General features: G+C 37.5%; 1 protein-coding gene across 1 annotated transcript in view; it reads left to right on the forward strand.

Moving 5' to 3' along the window:
- Positions 1–19716, forward strand: part of SPAG17 (sperm associated antigen 17) — a 246270-nt gene that overhangs the window by 191069 nt on the left and 35485 nt on the right. The window contains exons 31-40 of the mRNA XM_017524168.2: positions 1797–1951; positions 4199–4387; positions 6870–7015; positions 7113–7243; positions 8985–9109; positions 11292–11474; positions 12410–12523; positions 13020–13065; positions 17211–17310; positions 17534–17581. Of these exons, the coding sequence (XP_017379657.1) occupies positions 1797–1951; positions 4199–4387; positions 6870–7015; positions 7113–7243; positions 8985–9109; positions 11292–11474; positions 12410–12523; positions 13020–13065; positions 17211–17310; positions 17534–17581 (1237 nt within the window). The remainder of the gene's footprint in view (positions 1–1796; positions 1952–4198; positions 4388–6869; positions 7016–7112; positions 7244–8984; positions 9110–11291; positions 11475–12409; positions 12524–13019; positions 13066–17210; positions 17311–17533; positions 17582–19716) is intronic.

Raw genomic sequence — 19716 nt, forward strand, 5'->3', positions numbered from 1 at the left:
ATTTGTCTTTCTGTACCTAGATTACTTTACTTAAAGTAACGTCCTCCAGGTTTATCCATATTGTTGCAAATGACAGATTTCTTTTTTTAACACTGAATAGTATTCTATTGTCTACATTTACTACATTTTCTTTATTTATTCATCTATTGATGTACACTTAGACTAATTCCAAGTCTTGGTTATTGTGAATAATGCTGCAATGAATATGAGGATGCATTAGGACCTTTTATATGATCATTATCTCAACAGAGATGGGAGTAATAACAACTCTAGTTAGCTCACGATTCATCTGTCCTGGATGTTAGTTTTCAGATGTTTCCTTTGATCCTCAAGGCATCTAATTTGCATAAATAGGTGATCTCAGGTAAGTCTTCAGTCTGAGCATGTCTCTCATTGTCAGAAAATTGGTATCAGAGAAAAGGAAACTGTAGCTGCTAATTAACTGGAGCCTGCTCAAAAACTCTAAAAGCCTTCCACTCTTCCTAACCTAAATTAAAGCAACATTTTTAATGACAAGTTATTCCCCGAGTTCCCTGTCCTTAAGGCCAATTTTTTGTTGGATATATTTAAGATGTAAAGCATGATATTTTGATATTCATATACATAGTTGAATAAGCCAAGCAAATTATGTCCTATATAGTTACTCCCTCTCTCTCTCTCTCTCTCTCTCTCTCTCTCTCTGTGTGTGTATGTGTGTGTGTGTGTGTGTGTGTGTGTGTTATAAGCACCTAAAGTCTGCACTCTTGGAAAATTGTCATTATACAATACAATGCCATTGACCATAGTCTTTATCTATACATTAGATTCTCATAGTTATTCATCCTATATAATTGTAACCTTGTACCCATTGACCTACATCTCCCTATGCCACCCACAAAATCATACATATTATGATGTATTAAATTTATTTCTGCCTATATAGAGAGAGACATTCATACACATTTGCACAAGGAAACAAGTACAGAGGAGTGACTGGCAACACTGAGTATAATATTCAAATATTGAGAAAACATAAATGTCCATCAATGGCAGGACAGAAAAATAAATTGTGGTAAATTCCTACAAAATAATACTATATGATGGTTAAAGGGAATCCTACACACACAAATAAATACATCTACACACACATATATGTATTGATAGATAGATAGAGAGATAGATACATATAGATTAAGATGGTTAGAGGTCTTGAAACCGTGTTAAATGAAGAAAGCAGGTGTAGAATGATAGTACAGTAATTACATAAATACATAGAGTAACATGTAGTTTGCATACATTTAAAGCACACACATATATACTGTTCATGATACATATGTACATAAAAGTATAAAAATGAATTGCAAGATAGAAATAGCCCAGGCATAAGGAAAAACTTCAATCGTATCTGTAATTGTTCTTGTATATATGTATTAAAAATATTGAAGCCTATGTGTCAAAATAGTAAGTATAAATTTTAATTGGTGAATATCTGAGTGCTTAAATTATATTTTGTGCTTTTCAATTTTTCACATTGAAAAATCAGACGTTCTCAACTCCTCAAAGTAAATAGTGAAAATAAGACAGCATCCTAAATTAAGTAAGAAGATTTTTTTCTCGAAGAATTATTCTGAATTGACAAGAAGAGCAGGCCACACTCCAACCCTGTGGAGTTCTCAGCATTTTCTCTAGACTTTACAATTGTGTTTTTTCCATGGGGAATCCAGACATCCAGGAGACAGCAGCAAAATCAATAGGCTGAGGTCTGTTTTGCAATGTCTACATCCTATCAGATCTGCTTACCTTGTATTTGCTTCTAGCCGAAGGTTCTCGGACTGTCACCAGGCAGGTGAAGTGTATGCGGGTAGAAAACTCACACTATGCCACCGTTATCACCAACTGTGAGGACAGTAGCTGCTGTGCCACCTTTGGAGATGGAACAACTGTTATTGCAAAGCCACAGGGAACATACCAGGTAGGTCTAGGAGGAAAATGAGAAGTGTCAAACGTGAATATCTGTTCAGCTAAGAAAACCCACTTCTCTGGGGTAGTAAAAATGCCTGCAATGTATACCGCTATTGCTTTCTTTTAGAATACTAACATCTTACAGTATGCTTCTCAAACATGTATTTATTTACCCCTTTCTGCAGCCCATTCCAGAAAAACATTGCCTGGCTTGTTGTGCAAAGCTTTGGTAGTTTTGGACCAAGGTTATAAACCAAAATGTGTTTCTTGAGCCCCCTTATGTGCTAGGCACTGTGGGTGTTAGAAACACTTAGATGATTTGGCTTGTGCCCACCAGACCAGCTTCACCTCCTGCCACTTCGACCCTCATTCTCACTCTCCATCCCTCTACCTCCAGCCTGTCCTCCGTATTCTACTCAATGACCCAGCAGGACAAGACAGAGCACATGATGTGTATGGTCCCGGGGGGCAGATCTCCTAGCTGAAGCAAAGCTCTGTCCTTGAAAGAGGAGCATTTAGCACCTTTCCCTGCCTTTCTGCATTTCCCCTTTAAATACAACCATCCAGTGTCAGCCTACCGTTCCTTTAGCCTTAAAAGTACATATTATCCACTTGCTGGAGAAAGGACACTACAGCATAGATATTGCAAACAATGTCACTAGATACTGAGAGCTAAAAGCTAGATGATGGACAAAGATGTCACTGACAAACACTTGTTACTGTGAAAGTTGCTGATCAGTTTATTCCTCTCATCTCTTCTGATAATGTTATCCTTCCCCCTCTTCATCCAGTGTAGATTATTATGGAGCAAAGAAGGTCCTAGAAGTAAGAGATGAAAGAAACCACAGACATACATTTTCATGTTTTCGAATTAAGGTAGTAGTTTCTTAGATATGATACCAAACATACAAGTTTTACCAAAATTAAAAAAAAAAGTTTGTGATTCAAAGAACACCATCAAGAAAGTGAAAAGATAAACTACAGAATAGAAGATGTTATTTGAAAATCATATAACTGATAATGGTCTCGTGTACAGAGTACCCTACAACTTAGAGCTCTCACAACTCAACAATAAAAAGACTAATAACCCACTTTAAAATGAGAAGAGGATTTGAATTTCTCCAAAGAAGATATGCAAATGGCAAATAAGCCAGGAAAAGATGCTCAACATCATTAGTTATGAGGAAATGAGATAGCACTTCACACCCACTAGAAAACTGTGATCAAAAAGGCAGATAATCACAGGTGTTGTTGGCAAGAGTACAGAGAAATGGGAACCCTCACAAATTGCTGATGGTAACTCACTTGGAAAATGGTATAGTCACTTTGGAAAATAACTTGGCACTTCCTCAAAAAGGTAAACTTAGTTGTCATATGACCCAACAATTCCACTCCTAGATATATATCCAAGAGAAAACATACATCTGCACAAAAACTTATTGCTTCTCCATAAAACAGAATGAAATTCTTGTGCTACAACATTATGCTAACTGAAAGAGGCCAGACACAAAAGGCCACAGAGTACATGCTTCCATTTAAATGAAGTGTCTAGAATAGGTAAATCCATAGACAGTAGGTTAGCGGTTGCCAGGGCCTAAGGCCTAGTGATGCAGAATGATTTCTAATGGAATCAGGCTTTCTTTAGGGGATGATAAAAGTGCTCTGGAATTAGTGATAATAGCATCATACATTTTTGAATGTACTAAAAACCACTGAATTATATGCTTTTAAAGGTTAAATCTATGATTTGTAAATTATATTTCAGCAAAAGATCTATTTGAACCAGAATTCATTGCATGAAGTCTATTACTTAAGGACTGTGTCAGCCACCAGAGGAGAGAGGAGAGATAAGTTTCTGAGAGCACTGATCCCGTGGCTTTTGACCCTTTCAGAGATGCTTCTTGTCCAAGATCACAAACAACACCAAGCATTTAGAATAGGGCCAAGCGTGTATTTAACCTCAGCTAAAATATATTAAATATTGGAAATAACGGGGCATAGGACAATTACTTAGAAGAGATATTAAAGTGAGTAGGTAAGATGTGAGGTTACAAGAGAAATTATATCCTAACTATTCAGTTTGCCTCCTTATCAGGTCGTCCTTCCCAAACCTTAAGTCCTCCCTTAGATAATGTTTTCTTCCTGCAAACACAGTTGGTGACTAGGATCTATGGATATTCTTTTTCCTCAAATGTTTTCCAAGTCCCACATATTGAACAAGAACATTTTAATTTCTTTCCTTCTGTTACTCTTTCAGGTGTTACCTCCAAACACAGGCTCTCTCTATTTTGACAAGGATTGTTCAGCTATATACTGCCATGAATCAAGCAGTAACATATACTATCCTTTCCAAAAGCGTGAGCAGCTGAGAGCTGGCACATACATCATGAGGCACACTTCAGAGATTATCTGTGAGGTTCTGGATCCTGAGGGAAACACTTTTCAGGTAAAGTGTACCTTTGGTATGCAGGGAGAGCCTGTGGCTTTCCTTTTGAGATATTTCACACTACAAAGCTTCCATGTAGATTTTTACCTTAGTTGCCTTGGGGTTAATTATCCACTTACTGCCAATACTTTGGGCAAGCAGTAATGAATGTCAGTATTTTTCCTTTGATTCTTAAGAGTACTTCCATGGGGGATGGAAAACCAAACAATGGGTGGGATAGAGATATTAAGGCTAAATAAATAATTAGAACAGAAAGGAAGAAACATTAGCAGACATCTAAAAATAATGCCATCGTAATGAATGTTGTGGCAGTGATCTGTGTCCAAGTTGAAGTCAGAGCAAACATGAGGCAGCAGGCAAGTTTCTTTGAGTACGTAGAGAGTCCATGGTAAGAAGGATCCAGAAGGTTTGAAGGTAGGGAGGTGGAACAACATCCAGGCTGAGTGCCAGATCAAGAACACAATCTGATTCACAAAAGCTGCCAAGCAATAAAATACCTAAGAATACGGCTAACCAGGGAGGTGAAAGATCTCTACAATGAGAATAACAAAACATTGCTAAAAGAAATCAGAGATGACACAACCAAATGGCAAAACATTCCATGATTATGGATAGGAAGAATCAATATTGTTAAAATGACCATACTGCCCAAAGCAATTTACAGATTCAGTACTATTCCTATCAAACTACCAATGACATTCATCACAGAATTAGAAAAAGCTATTCTAAAATTCACATAAAACCAAAAAAACAAGACAGCTCAAATAGCCAAAGCAATCCTAAGCAAAAAGAACCAAGGTGGAGGCACCACATTACATGACTTCAGCTATCCTACAGGGCTACACTAACCAAAAAAGCATGGTACTGGTACTAAAACAGACACACAGACCAATGGAACAGAATCGAGATACCAGAAATAAAGTTGCACACCTGCAATCATCTGATCTTTAACAAAACCAACAAAAACAAGCAATGAGGAAAGGACTCTCTAGTCAATAAATGGCCCTGGGATAAATGGCTGACCATATGCAAAAAGTTGAAACTAGACCCTTTCACTACACCATATACAACAGCTGTCTCAAGATGTATTAAAGACTTAAATGTAAAACCTAAACAATGAAAACCCTTGAAGACAACCCAGAAAAAAAACCATTCTGGCCATAGACTCTGGCAAAGATTTCATGAGAAAGACACCTAAACCAATTGCAACAAAAGCAAAAATTGACAAATGGGACCCAATAAAACTAAAAACCTTCTGCACAGCAAGAGAAACTGTCAACAGACTAAACACACGACCTACAGAATGGGAGAAAATATTTGCTGCTTTGTCTTTCAATACCACAACTATCCCTTCACCTCTGGGCCAGGCATTGGCACACCGTGGCCACTTGTTTATCTATAGCCCATGAACTCAAAATGGTTTCATATATGCTTAAATGGTTTTTGAAAAAACAAAAGAAGAAGACACATAAAATTATAGGAAATACAAATCTCAGTGTTGTTTTATTGGAACACAGTCATCTCATTTGCTGACATACTGTCTTTGCATGCTTTCCGCAGTAATGGCAGGGTTGAGTAGTTGCAACAGAGAATGTATAGCCTGCAAACTCTAAAATATTTACTGCCTTGCCTGTGACAAAAAGGATTTGCCAGCCATTGCCCTAGACATTTATTTATTATTATTATTTTTACTTCTCCTTCAACAGTGATATTTTGTCTATCAGCTAGTAGATATGAAATTATTTTTTAGATTTGGAGTTATACAACAGAATTCCGAACTTTGCTTTGATATGTAGATATCAAAACAAACTGAAACTCTTCGCGGCATGAGTTCAAACTGACAAATTTCCATTTACAACAAATTGAAGTCGAGACTTAAAGCTCAAAACCCTCTAGGCCAAGCATTTTTCTGGGCATTGATACTCCTCTTGGGCATCCCCTTCAGTGGTCTTGCAGCATGAATCACACCCCTTCCTGGAGAGACCCACGCCATATCTAGACAGTAATAAAGAACTATAACTCTTTTCTCATACCATACTGATACTAAATCCGTTTCCCTATGTATTCTACCCATGAGCTGCAGTTCTGTGTTTGAAATCCCAGAGTATAAGCCCTTTCCACGCATAGATCCTTTCAAATAAATCTAGACAACTATTGCATGAGCACCCATTCCTCCATGTTTAAATTCCCAATTCCTTGAACCTATCTTCATAGTGTGAGGTTTGAAATATCCTCCCCATCCTATTCACTCCATTCTGAATATGTTTCAGCTGTGTTCCTGTTCAAGGTGTCATTTATAAGTAGAGTTATGCTGCTAGGGTTTTACTTTTATTAATGTCGTCTCTACTTAGTAAACAATTCCTTGCTAATAAACATCTCCAATTTTCTGAGTAAACCCCCTAAATCACCTGTTTCTTAAATTGGATCAGCAGAAATATAAGCAATGTGATTCTTTTAGTTGCTTACATACTTTATCCCTTAGGTCATGGCTGATGGTACCGTATCAACTATATTACCTGAAAAAAAATTGGAAGATGATTTAAATGAAAAAACTGAGAGCTATGATAGTTTATCCTCTATTCACCTTGAAAAGAATCATCAGCAAATCTATGGTGAACATGTCCCCAGGTAAAATAATAATACCATAATTTTGCTTTTAATTCTAAGTTCAAGAAGCATTTTAACTGAATACTTCAATTGATTATATTTTTATTTCTTCAAATAGGTTTTTTGTTGTCTATGCTGATGGATCAGGAATGGAACTTCTTCGAGACAGTGACATAGAAGAATACCTATCTTTGGCATATAAAGAATCAAATACTGTTGTTCTCCAAGAGCCAGTGCAGGAACAGCCGGGTAGAGGACCCATATTGTTTGGAATGCACTGCGTCTCTTAGCCAATTCTCATCCTCTTTACTATCCAGTCTATTCGTGTCTTCTTACATTTTCCACTTTCCCCCCTTTCTGCTCTACTTTCCACCTGGCCATGTCAACTTATTTATATAGCTATTTGAATTTAGGTGTATATCAATATATATCTGAGCACCAATCTGTGTAAGCTGAGTATGTATCCCTCTTCTCCTATAAACAGATTTGTGTCTGTGTTTAGGTATGTACCAAAGTTCTGATTTATTAGTTCATTTCATCTTGATAAGAAAAAAAAACAAAGAAAAGTGAGATATCTCTTGTAAATTCATTTTTTTTGTTATTTTGAAGATGTTGCTTTGACTAAATTGATATGTGAGTTATAATGCCAACCTGAAATACTTGATAAGTTACATAAGCTATATTCATTAGGTAATTAGGTTGTTTTCATCAACTTCAAAGAAATTTGTGTGTTGCCAGAGGTTAGAGATACATATTGCATTAAGTAAGGACCATCCAATATGTGTGTATTTAAATATAGATATAAGCCTACATATTATCTGTGTACAAAACCTATGTGCTGTGCCTAGGTTTACATGTTGTATTTATTTTTTTCATCTTTTCTCTGTATTTTAGGATACATTTTGTGTGCATTCATGAATAAGCCTGCATTTCTGTGCCCTTATAACTTTTAGTGTGCATGACATTAATACACCTTGCTCTTTGTGACTATAGAACATGAAGGACTCTGGCTGGCCCCCAGTCAGTGTGGAGCACCTATGGAACTGTGGGAGAATAAGAATTCATCTCACATTGGTTTATTAGTCATTTAACCAGCCTCTACTTGGCAAACCACCATGTACTAAACACTGGCTGGAGGTTAGGAATATGATGACGAATTAAAACAGTCATGGACCCTGTTTCCATGGAGCTTGTATGTTACCGGGAAAGATAGTTGTTAGTTATAAAGTCACACAACAGTGTGATTATAAGTTAGGATAAGGTCCATGAAGAAAAAGAACATAGTTATATGGGAGAATCTAACAAGAAATTGACATAGTCTAGAAGGCTTCCTTGGAGACACCTGAGCAAAGAGCTAGTGGGTAGGTAAGGGTTGATCAAAGTAAGAGAGAGCTTTCTTGGAAAAGAAAATATAAAGGAGAAAGCATAAAGCATTGGAAAACATGGGTTGGAGGAAAAGCAAAGTAGCTGAAGCACAGAGGGGAAGAACAGTACAAGTTGAGATAGGGTCAAAAGAATGTTAAGGACTGTGTTTTATCTCATGAGCAATGTGAAGGCCTAAGCATTTTAATCATGGACTAACATAATCAGTTATCCTGGCTGCAGCGGAAGGTTTATTCACCGAGTATGTATAGGTGGCAAAGCCAGCTGTTGCTGTACTCTAGAAGAGGATCTTTTGGAAGCACATAAAGTAGGGTTCGCAAAGAGGAAAGAAGATGCATTCATCAAGTTTATTGGAGAAGTGTCATAACTTGTATGTGGTTGGTGAGGGACAGGGAGGTGTCAGTGAATACTTCCAGGTGATCTCTAGGTGTTACAGTGACTAAAAGCTTCCTCCTTCTTGTCTGATTGTAAGGTTCCTAAGTATAGTCATTGTATCTCATTAATCTTTCATGTCTAAGGCTGTTCAAAAAGAGCTTGTTGAATTTAGTGAATGCATTTTCATTTTCTCTGATGGATATTGGTCTTCTGATAACTCTCTTTGAACCAGGCTCACTGAGCATCACAGTCCTCCGTCCTGTCCATGAAGCATCACCATGGCTAATAAAAAAGGAAGATACCATTGTCCCTCCTAATCTCCGCTCAAGGTCATGGGAAACATTTCCCTCAGTTGAGGTATATATTTTCTGCCAAAAACTCATTTTATTGACATATACATCCATCAGTGGACCAGAGTCTTAGGTCTTCTCCCATATATTCATATATTTTTATTCGTATGTAAATTGTTAACATGCTCAGGGAGTTTTATATCTGAAGATCCTAACATTTGTAGATGTGGCAACAACGTTTTAGAGGAATATTCCTAGCTAGCTAATTTCAGTTTTATTTCTTTTATCCTGTATTGCAGGCTTGAACATCTTCCTATAATATGAAAACATCCTTTCTGAGTAAGCCAGGTTACACCTCCTCTGTCATGGAATTAGTGATATTATATCATACAGAAATCTTTTCTTCTATCATTTCTTATTTATTTTATTTTATTTTTTATAAAATTTATTGTTTTATTTTTTGGGGCACAGGCACAGAACATGCAGGTTTGTTACATAGGTATACATATGCCATGGTGGTTTGCTGCATCCATTACCCCGTCATCTACACTAGGTATTTCTCCTAACGCTATCCTTCCCCTATCTCCTCCCCACCTGCTGCCCCTTCCCTAGTCCCCCATCCCCCGACAGGCCCCCATGTGTGATGTTCCCCTCCCTGTGTCCATGTGTTCTCATTGTTCAACACCCACCTATGAGTGAGAACATGGGAGTGTTTGGTTTTCTGTCCTTGTGTTAGTTTACTGAGAATGATGGTTTCCAGCTTTATCCATGTCCCTGCAAAGGACATGGCTCATCTTTTTTATGGCTGCATAGTATTCCATGGTGTATATGTGCCACATTTTCTTTATCCAGTCTATCTTATTTGTTAATTTTAACATACAATTTTGGGTCTTTTACTCTCGCTTTTTTTGCTTCATATATTAAAAATGCACAAACTAAGAATAATATGGATTATACACAGGTTTGCAAATTGCAATGTTAGAAAGTAAACATTGTGATGATGTCAGATAAGAGAAGCCACGCCTAAATTTTTTTAAATAAAATAAAATGTCTTGGATAGGCATCAATGAAGTCCTATATCTAACATAATTTGCCATTTCATTTTACAAGCAATTTATGTCACATGTCCAACATATTGTCAGGTGGTAATTAAATCAGTGAAGAATTGATAATATGATTAGAGATTGATAGTAGTGTTAATTGACATAATGTTTTTTATTGTGATCATTTTTGCTGTCCTACACTAAATCTTGTAATAGCAAGCATGCATGATGAACACTTAAGATTACAATGGCCTCCTAGCCCTATGGTTAAATTTGGTGACTATAGTCAACATGGTAAGATGAAGGAGACTAGAATTCTGGTCCTGATTCTACCCCTTATTAATGTGGGATCTGGGACAAGTCACACTGAGTCTCCATTTACTTCTCTGAAAATGAGGAGGTCACACCAAATTGCACACTAAGGCTATATCCAAATTGTAGGTACTATATGATGACAAAAGGTATGCCACAGCTAAGATTATTGAAGGAAGTTTATTCTCATCCTCTGAAACTCTTATGCTCTGACCTTCTACAGCTGGTAGGAGTGACCCATGCCTGCAAAGCCCCTATGTGGCTGTCACCGTCCAGGCATTTTAAAATGAAGCACATCCAGCACACTTGAGGACATAGGGCAACAAAGCACACCATTCCTGAAAATCAATCACGAGTATAACAGATAGATGTGAGTTAACTCTAACGTAGATTTTTCTGCCCCAGAGATCCTCAGACTCTGGAGGCATACTCAATCTAGAGTGAACTCAAAGATGGCCCAGATCTATGGAATTATTTCTCTTGCAAAGAATCTTTCTGGGTCAAAATGAACACAGAATCTAAAAGTGAAAGATTGCTCAGTTCCAAATATCTTCAGCTACTTGTGCGTACTAAGCAATAACCACATGCATTTGTCATAAGTTAGGCTCATGGCGCAGCATTGCTTAGCACTCTCTACATCCTACCCGGGACATCATGCAACAGGACTTTTAAATATCCAGTGTTTGGGTAACAGAAATAAAGAGGAAAGCATGCCCAGTTCTGTTACCAATTTTCCTTATATTTGCAGAGCTTTTTGAGATTATGGGTTTTTTTCATCACCGTGTTCCTAAAAAGTTATTACGATATCTACATAATAAGTGTACAGTTAAAACATTTTGAATGTGAAAACATTCTGATTTCTTTAGCGGTTTTGTTGCTTTGTTTTGTTAACAGAAAAAAACTCCAGGACCTCCATTTGGCACTCAGATTTGGAAGGGCCTTTGCATTGAGTCCAAACAGTTAGTGAGTGTCCCAGGTGCCATACTCAAGAGCCCCAGTGTGCTACAGATGCGTCAGTTCATTCAGCATGAGGTCATAAAGAATGAGGTGAAACTGAGACTGCAGGTTTCCCTTAAGGTAATGGAATATAGGTAACTCGACCCAAAAGAATCAGAAGCAGAGCAATCATTGCTCTTGGTTTCCTAAGAAACCTGAAATTATGTAATTCTACCAGTATTTGTCTAGTGCAACACAAGGTTGTCGGTCTTTCACAGTAGAGCGTTGAGAGGTAGAAAATACTTAGTGGTTCCCATAAGGTGTAGAAATTTTTAAGCCCCAAAGACACTGAGAAAGTAAAAAATTTTTGTAAGTGATTACTATACAGAGTCCTTCATCTGTGTCACTATATAGAAAATTGATCTAGTGACCATTGGAAAAAGACAGACCCACATATTAAAATATTTGTCCATGGAGGAAAATGATTGCTGGCTTTGGAAGTGGTCTAAGAATCTTAAATACATAGTTAATTGTATGATCATGTCTATAGCATGTCAAGTTTGTTAACTCCCTCAGTACAGGGATTATATGTGTTTTGTTTATGGTTATATACCTAGCACCTGGCACAGAGCAAGGGATTATTAATTATGAAAATGGATCAAATACTTATGGAAAAAATAAAATATATTTCTCTTGGAAGCAAAGACATGAACTAGGCAAACTCCATTCACAGATAAAATAGAAGACTATACCTGAAAGGATCCTAAATGTCATCTAACCCAACTCTGTCCATTTTATTGATGAGGACACTTAAGCACAAAGTTAATAGGGCCTCTCTGAGGTCCCCATACAGATCTATCCTGTGGCCCTTACAACTTTGCTTTTGGACTTTTGAAGTTTTATTCCATTAACATGTTAAGAAAAAGTCTTTTCAGACTCTGAATAGTAAACAATTGCTGAGTATTGTAAAACTATAGATTCTTCATTTTTGGGTAATATTTCAAGTTGATGACCATTTTAGTGTCTTTCTACCTAATTCCTGGTTTTTATCTCTTTATTTTATTCTGCTAATTTAGGATTACATAAACCATATTCTAAAGAAAGAAGATGAGCTGCAGGAAATGATGGTTAAAGATTCCAGAACTGAGGAGGAGAGAGGCAATGCTGCCGATCTCCTCAAGCTGGTTATGGTGAGAAAATGCCTTGTATACCTGTGTTCTTACTATTGTTTCAGTATTAAATGTTTTAAGACAAAATATCATTAAGGAATAGCTGCTTCTGCCATCTCTACGAAGCATTTGCTCCCTCTTCATAATTTTTAATTTTTGAGGAAACCTGTTTCTCTATACATTTCAGGCTCTCCTTTCATAAGTAAGTCTGAAGGTCCTTAAATAAAACTTTTTATTGGCTTCAAAAGAAATTGAAATTTATTAAAATGCTGAATGAAGTAATAAATGAAATGGGAAAGAAGAGGAAAAAGGAATTTTTACAACTTAAAATTATTTCAATTTTTAGAAATTAAGTGAAAGGAATGTTATACAGAAATTAATTTTATATCAGTATTTTAAAACTAATTCATTTTATAGTAGTTTTTACAGAAGACCAACTTGAGAGAATGTTTCTAAACAAAATAAGTCTTGTCAGTAATATAATCATCACCATTAAGTAATTCTATCTTCATTTCAGTCTTTCCCTAAAATGGAGGAAACTACAAAAAGTCATGTTAGTGAAGGTAAGTTGCATTTAATATTCTTCTGCCATGTGTTTTCAAATTTCAAAGGAATAATCTTAAATACACTTATCGGTCATTCTCTTATCAGATAACAAGACACCATGGACGTATCTCCATTCCCATATTGGCCATGTTGTAGTGGTGGTTTATTTTTGTAAACCATTCTGCCTGTATTGTTTTGCCTGAGCTGTGAGATCCAGGAAAATGATGATTATCTCTTATTCATCTTTAACTTTCATCCATTAAATGAAAAATGTTGACATTAGACTTTTATGTTAGCCTCAACTGTAATGAAGATATAGTCAACCAACCAACAGCCCACCCTCCCACACACAGAATTTTTGAGCAACTACACTGTTATCACCAAAACCTTGCAGTTTTACACTATATGTAATGCAAGTACCTTACAGTTTTACACTATATGTAATGCAAGAACTTAGATCTCATTCAAAGAGTATTCACTTGGGGATATACACAACCCTAACAACTGTGGTTAGACGGTTTCATAGCTCACAGCAAACAAGCAGTGGAGAATATGGTGGGTTTTTGTTTTGTTTTGGTTTGGTTTTTTGGCCATATGGCAAAGATCATAAAATGACAGCCAGGGGCTTCATTCAACCACAGATAGGTTCTGAGTATCCTTCACAGTGTGTGCTTGTACAGTTGTTTTTGTTGCTGTTGTTGTTGTTGTTTAATTTATTATTTTCTTTTTATTTTACTTTAGGTTCTGGGGTAGATGTGCAGGTCATGCAGGGTTGTTGCATAGGTGCATAATATATCCTGCATTTCTCTCCATGTTATTCCTCCCCACCCTTCCCACCCCCACTGACCCTCCCCTACCCCCCTCCAACTGCCCCCAGTGTGCGATGCTCCTCTCCCTGAATCCACATGTTCTCATTGTTCAACACCCACCTATGAGTGAGAACTTGCAGTGTTTGGTTTTCTGTTCTTGTGTCAGTTTGCTGAGAATGATGATTTCCAGATTCATCCAAGTCCCTACAAAGGACACAAACTCATCGTTTTTTATGGCTGCATAGTATTCCATGGTGTATATGTGCCACATTTTCTTTGTTCAGTCTACCATTGATGGGCATTTTGGTTGGTTCCAGGTCTTTGCTATTGTACACAGAGCTGCAATGAACATATGTGTGCATGTGTCTTTATAGTAGAACGATTTATATTTCTTTGGGTATATACACAGTAATTGGGATTGCTGGGTCAAATGGAATTTCTATTTCAAGATCCTTGAGAAATCACCACACTGTCTTCCACAATGGGCGAACTAATTTACACTCCCACCAACAGTGTAAAAGTGTTCGTATTTCTCCACATCCTCTCCAGCATCTGTTGTCTCCAGATTTTTTAATGATTGCCATTCTAACTGGCGTGAGATGGTATCTCAGTATGGTTTTGATTTGCATTTCTCTAATGACCAGTAATGATGAGCATTTTTTCATATGTTTGTTGGCCTCATATATGTCTTCTTTTGAAAAGTGTCTGTTCATATCCTTCGCCCACTTTTGAATGGGGTTGTTTGTTTTTTTCTTGTATATCTGTTTTAGTTCTTTGTAGATTCTGGATATCAGCCCTTTGTCAGATGGGTAGACTGCAAAATTTTTTTCCCATTCTGCTGGTTCCTGGTTCACTTTAATGATGGTTTCTTTTGCTGTACAGAAGCTCTGAATTTTAATTAGATCCCATTTGTCTATCTTGGCTTTTGTTGCCATTGCTTTTGGTGTTTTAGTCATGAAGTCCTTGCCTATGCCTGTGTCCTGGATGGTTTTGCATATGTTTTCTTCTAGTGTTTTTATGGTGTTAGGTTTTCTGTTTAAATCTTTAATCCATCTGGAGTTAATTTTAGTGTTAGGTGACAGGAAGGGCTCTAGTCTCTGCTTTCTGCACATTGCTAGCCAATTTTCCCAACAGCATTTATTAAACATGGAGTCCTTTCCCCATTGCTTGTTTTTGTCAGATTTGTCATAAATCAGATAGTTGTAGATGTGTAATGTTGCTTCTGAGACCTCCGTTCTGTTCCATTGGTCTATGTCTCTGTTTTGATACCAGTACCATGCTGTTTTGATTGCTGTAGACTTGTAGCATAGTTTGAAGTCCGGTAGTGTGATGCCTCCAGCTTTTGCTGTTGTTTTTTATCTAGATTTTTCTCCTCTTAAAATCTCACATTATTGCATAATAAACTTGTCTGAAGATAATTGGCAGCTGCCACTTTAAAATGACCATCATGGGAGCTCATCACAACCCCCAGTGTCTCCCTGTGCCTAAACTTTGTGGTCACTCTTTTACCCTTGGCAACTCTTGTAGTAGAGTGGCCAGATTTAGTGAATACAAATACAGAAGGCCTAGTTAAATTTGAATTTTACATGAATGACAATTTTTTTAGTGTAAGCATATTATAGATTGGACGTTTGACCCCTTTAAATCACATGTTGAAATTTGATCCCCAGGCCAGGCCTGGTGGCTTGTGCCTACAACCCTAGCATTTTGGAAGGCCAAAGTGGGTGGATCTCTTGAGCCCAGGAGGTCGAGATCAGCCTGGGCAATATGGTGAAAACCCATCTCTACAGAAAATTTAAAAAAACAAATTAGTTGGGTGTCGTGGTGTGTGCCTGTGGTCCCACCTCCTCTGAATGCTGAGTCGGGAGGATAGCTTTTGCCTTTGGGTGGTGGTTGCAATGACTGGAGATCATGCCACTGCATTCAAGCCTCAGCAACAGAGCAAGACCCTGTCTCCAAAAGAAAAAGAAAAAAGAAAAGAAATTTGATCCCCAATGTTGGAGGGAGGTGGGGCCTAATGGGAGGTATTTGGGTCATAGGGGTGGATCCCTCATGAATAGCTTGGTGCCCTCTGTCCTCTTGGTGGTGACTGAATTCACACTCTATTGGTTGCCATGAGAGCTGGTTGGTACAATGAGTCTAGCATCTTCCCTCTCTCTGTTGCTTCCTTTTTCATTATCTGGTCTCTGTACATGTGAGCTCCCCTTTCCTCGCTGCCACGAGTGGAAGTAGCCTAAGGCTCTCACCAGAAGCAGATGCCAGCACCATGCTTCTTATATAGCCTGCAGAATGTAAGCCAAAGAAACCTCTTTTCTTTATGAATTACACAGCCTCAGGTATTATTTTATAGCAACAAAAAGCAGGCTAAGACGCAGTATGCCCCTTGAAGCCTGGAATATACTTAAACTAAAAAGCTGTTTGTTTATCCGAAATTCAGATTTAACCAGGGGCCCTATAGTTTATCTGGCAACCCTACCCTGTAGCTTTTGAACTTTTACCTGTGGGACAAAGCAACAGGCACAACAAAGAAAAACACATAGGTTTTTCAAAAGTGAAAGACAAACACATGTTTTGAAACAAACGATTCTGGGAAGGAAACAGCTCTTGCATACCTATAGCTGTCCCTGACACATAATTAAAATGATCCTAGTAAACATTTCCCCATAGTATTTTCTAAAACACTCATCTATGAGAAGGATCCTTCAAAAATGGGTTTCATATTAAAATAAATTTGGATAATGCTTCATATTGTCTTATTTTCTGAGAGAGTCACAATGTATGTTAATTAAGAATGCAGGAAAGTAATGAAACCTATTTAACCTCGTATATATCAGTGTTTCCCAAGGTCATATAACCACGAAACATGAAAACCTTTTCCTTTTTTTAATCTCCCTTTGACTTCCCACCAAGATCGTGTTTTGTGAATGAACTCTGAGAATCGCTGCCTAAATAGTTGAACAACCGTTGTCATATATTCATGTTCTTAGATTCAGGAAGCAGGAAAATATTCAGAAAAGCAATTTCAATATTATGGTTAATTTGTTTTAAGATTTGCTGCTTCCGATTGGAGGAAATTCAGTTAAGTGGAATATCGCTTCCCCTAATAATATGGGATAAATGAGATATCACTGCATTTTACGTTTTAACTCTAAGCTGTATGTTTTCTAGTAGGATATTTCATAAAAGTAGTCTAGTTTACTATTGTATTACAGCTTTGTCATGTAAATCCTAGTAAACACTTGATGGATTAATTATAGGCTCTTAATAGGCATCTCAAATGAGTAATTGTGTACTGATTGTGTGTTGCCCTATAAAGAAGTGGGGATAAAAGTTAAATATATTTATGTTTAAAGTTGCAGCTCACCTAGCTGATTTATACAAGCAATCTTTGGCTATGCCTCCAAAATACCCACCAGACACATTTGGTAAAGATTTCTTTGAAAAGACATGGAGGTAAGCTAATGCAATAATGTGTTCTAATTAGTATTAGGCATGCAATGGTTGAGGAAATGGGATATGCAGGTGCTCTAACTTTGGGTGACTACGTCAATGAATTCACAGCCCTTCATCTCCTGTAATATTAACAATTCATCATATAGTAGTGGGGGGTTTTGTTTTTGTTTTTAAGCTGAGATCATTGCCCCTTTTCATCATATTTTCCTTTCCTTTCACATAGGGACACAGCATCCTCAAAACGCTGGAAAGAAAAGATAGACAAAACGAGGTAATTCTACCCCAAAGTACGCATAAGCACCTGAAAAGGCCCAGAGTAATAGACTCTGAGAGTGGAATAGGTCAAAGTGTCCTACCAGGTGCCCAGATGTTATTTAACTCTCTTTTTCAACAGTTCTGCCAAGTGGTCATTCAGCTCTGTGTGATGACCTCACTGTCTCTTGAGGAAGCCCATTTGACCATTAGATAGATGCTCTTCCTCTCCTAAGCAAGAAAGCTCTCAAGGCCCTCTCTGTGGTTTTGGTGATGCTAATATACTAATAAATATTCTGGAACTTAATGCAGAACACAGTCATAAACTTTCAAGGTTCTTATAATTCACAGGAGGAATGTGCTCTAAGCATCATATGGTTTGGTTTCCTTTTAGTCCTCACTGGGGATTTCAACTCCAGCTGTCTTGTCATAGAGAGAAGCAGCCAGATATATTTGTTGAATATGTAGTAGTACATATGATACTATCTTTGTACACATTTTCATGGCCCCTTTTCAGAATGACTTCAGGATTAATATACTTCTTCATAAAAATGTCAGGGTTGTCTTGTGAAATGTGTTAGAGGGGTGCTGAGATAAGACTTTAAGCCTCATGGGTCACCTCCCCTAGGACAAACTGGAAGGGATATACTGGTCTGCAGGGAGGATAGCTTAAGTTTTACATGACATGGTAGCCTTCATAAGGAAATGAAGACCCAAATAAATGGTTAAGCCTGAGTATCTTTATTCTAGATATGATGAAGAATAAACACTCATAGAGAAATATGATAGGGCACAAAAAGCACAATCTAATGGTAATAAACTGGGGGACTATAGTGAGATCTGTTGCTCAGATTCCTCTCTGTGTGCCTTTGTCTTCAGAGATACGGATCCTCCTTTCCTACAGGTATTACAAGGGCACCTCCATGGAAGGGTCTTATGAGCTGCTTAAGGGGAAGGTCAGAAAATCCTCTCTAGGTTTTATGTCCTGCTTCAGGGAAGAAGGAAAGAGGGAAGGCGAGAATAACCTCCCTGCTTCTACCATTTTCTCAGATTCCTTCAGCTGAAAATATTCAGTGTTCCAAGGTGCCATATTTTAAGGTAGTGCACCTTGAAGACCATCATTCTCAGAGTATCCCTAAAAGCTTCTCTGAAAGACAGTGATTGCCTGAGGGGAAGGAGATTGAGAGACGGGGGCTAGGATGTACTTCAGAATTGTGTACTTTTGAGTGTTCTTAAAACTGTGTCCATATGCTTATATTATCTATTCAAGTTTTTTAAATTTTAAAACATTAACAATTTCAAGTTTTAACTTATAGGTATGTAATAGCAAGCCAGTGAAAGCTTGTTAAAGAAGAGGGGAAAATATAATTAGATGAGTGTCACAGAAAAAGAAGTGTTGGCAATGTGGAAAATGAACTGGGTCAAGGAAAGAGAAAGTTTCTAGGAAATAGAAGTTTCTCAGCAAATGTAAGATGCCATGGAAGAATCAGAAATCGGAATGAATAAAAGAATTTTGGTTTTTAAGTTAGAAGGTTCATTACTTTCTTTTGTGAGAATAATTTTAAGAAAGTGGTGGGCAGCAGCCAGACTGCCGTAGATTGATGAGTGAGTCCAGTGAAGCAATAGAGATAATATACTTTCAGTGGGAAGTGAAAGTTGTTTAAGTAAGGTTGTATTTTGGTCATGCTTGTCTGGTATTTCCAGACAGGCCAACTACTATAAGAGCACTGTTCACAGATCCAATCGGTTACTGTTTGATGACTTACCAAATGTATGATGCTGGCTGGTTGTTTCACTTCAGTAACATTTACTTCAGGAGTTCAGTTTGCCCATCCATAAACTGAGGCTAATTGAACTGTCAAATATCTGAGGTCTCTTTCAGCTCTCACAATGGGGGACTGCTGGCTCCCTGCATGTGCAGTTGTCAAGATCATGGGCTTGGAGGCAAGCAACCTGGGTTTTAATTTAGATTCCACCCCTTATTGGTAATGTGATTTGAAAGGGGTTACTTAACCTCTCTGTGCTTGGTTTTTCAAGCCACAAAATGAGGATAAAAATAGTAACCATCATGGAAGACAGTGGCAATTCCTCAAAGATCTAGAAATAGAAATTCCATTTGACCCAGCAATCCCATTACTGGGTATATACCCAAAT

The sequence above is a fragment of the Cebus imitator genome, unplaced genomic scaffold (assembly GCF_001604975.1).
Source record: "Cebus imitator isolate Cc_AM_T3 unplaced genomic scaffold, Cebus_imitator-1.0 Scaffold32, whole genome shotgun sequence".
Lineage (NCBI taxonomy): Eukaryota > Metazoa > Chordata > Mammalia > Primates > Cebidae > Cebus > Cebus imitator.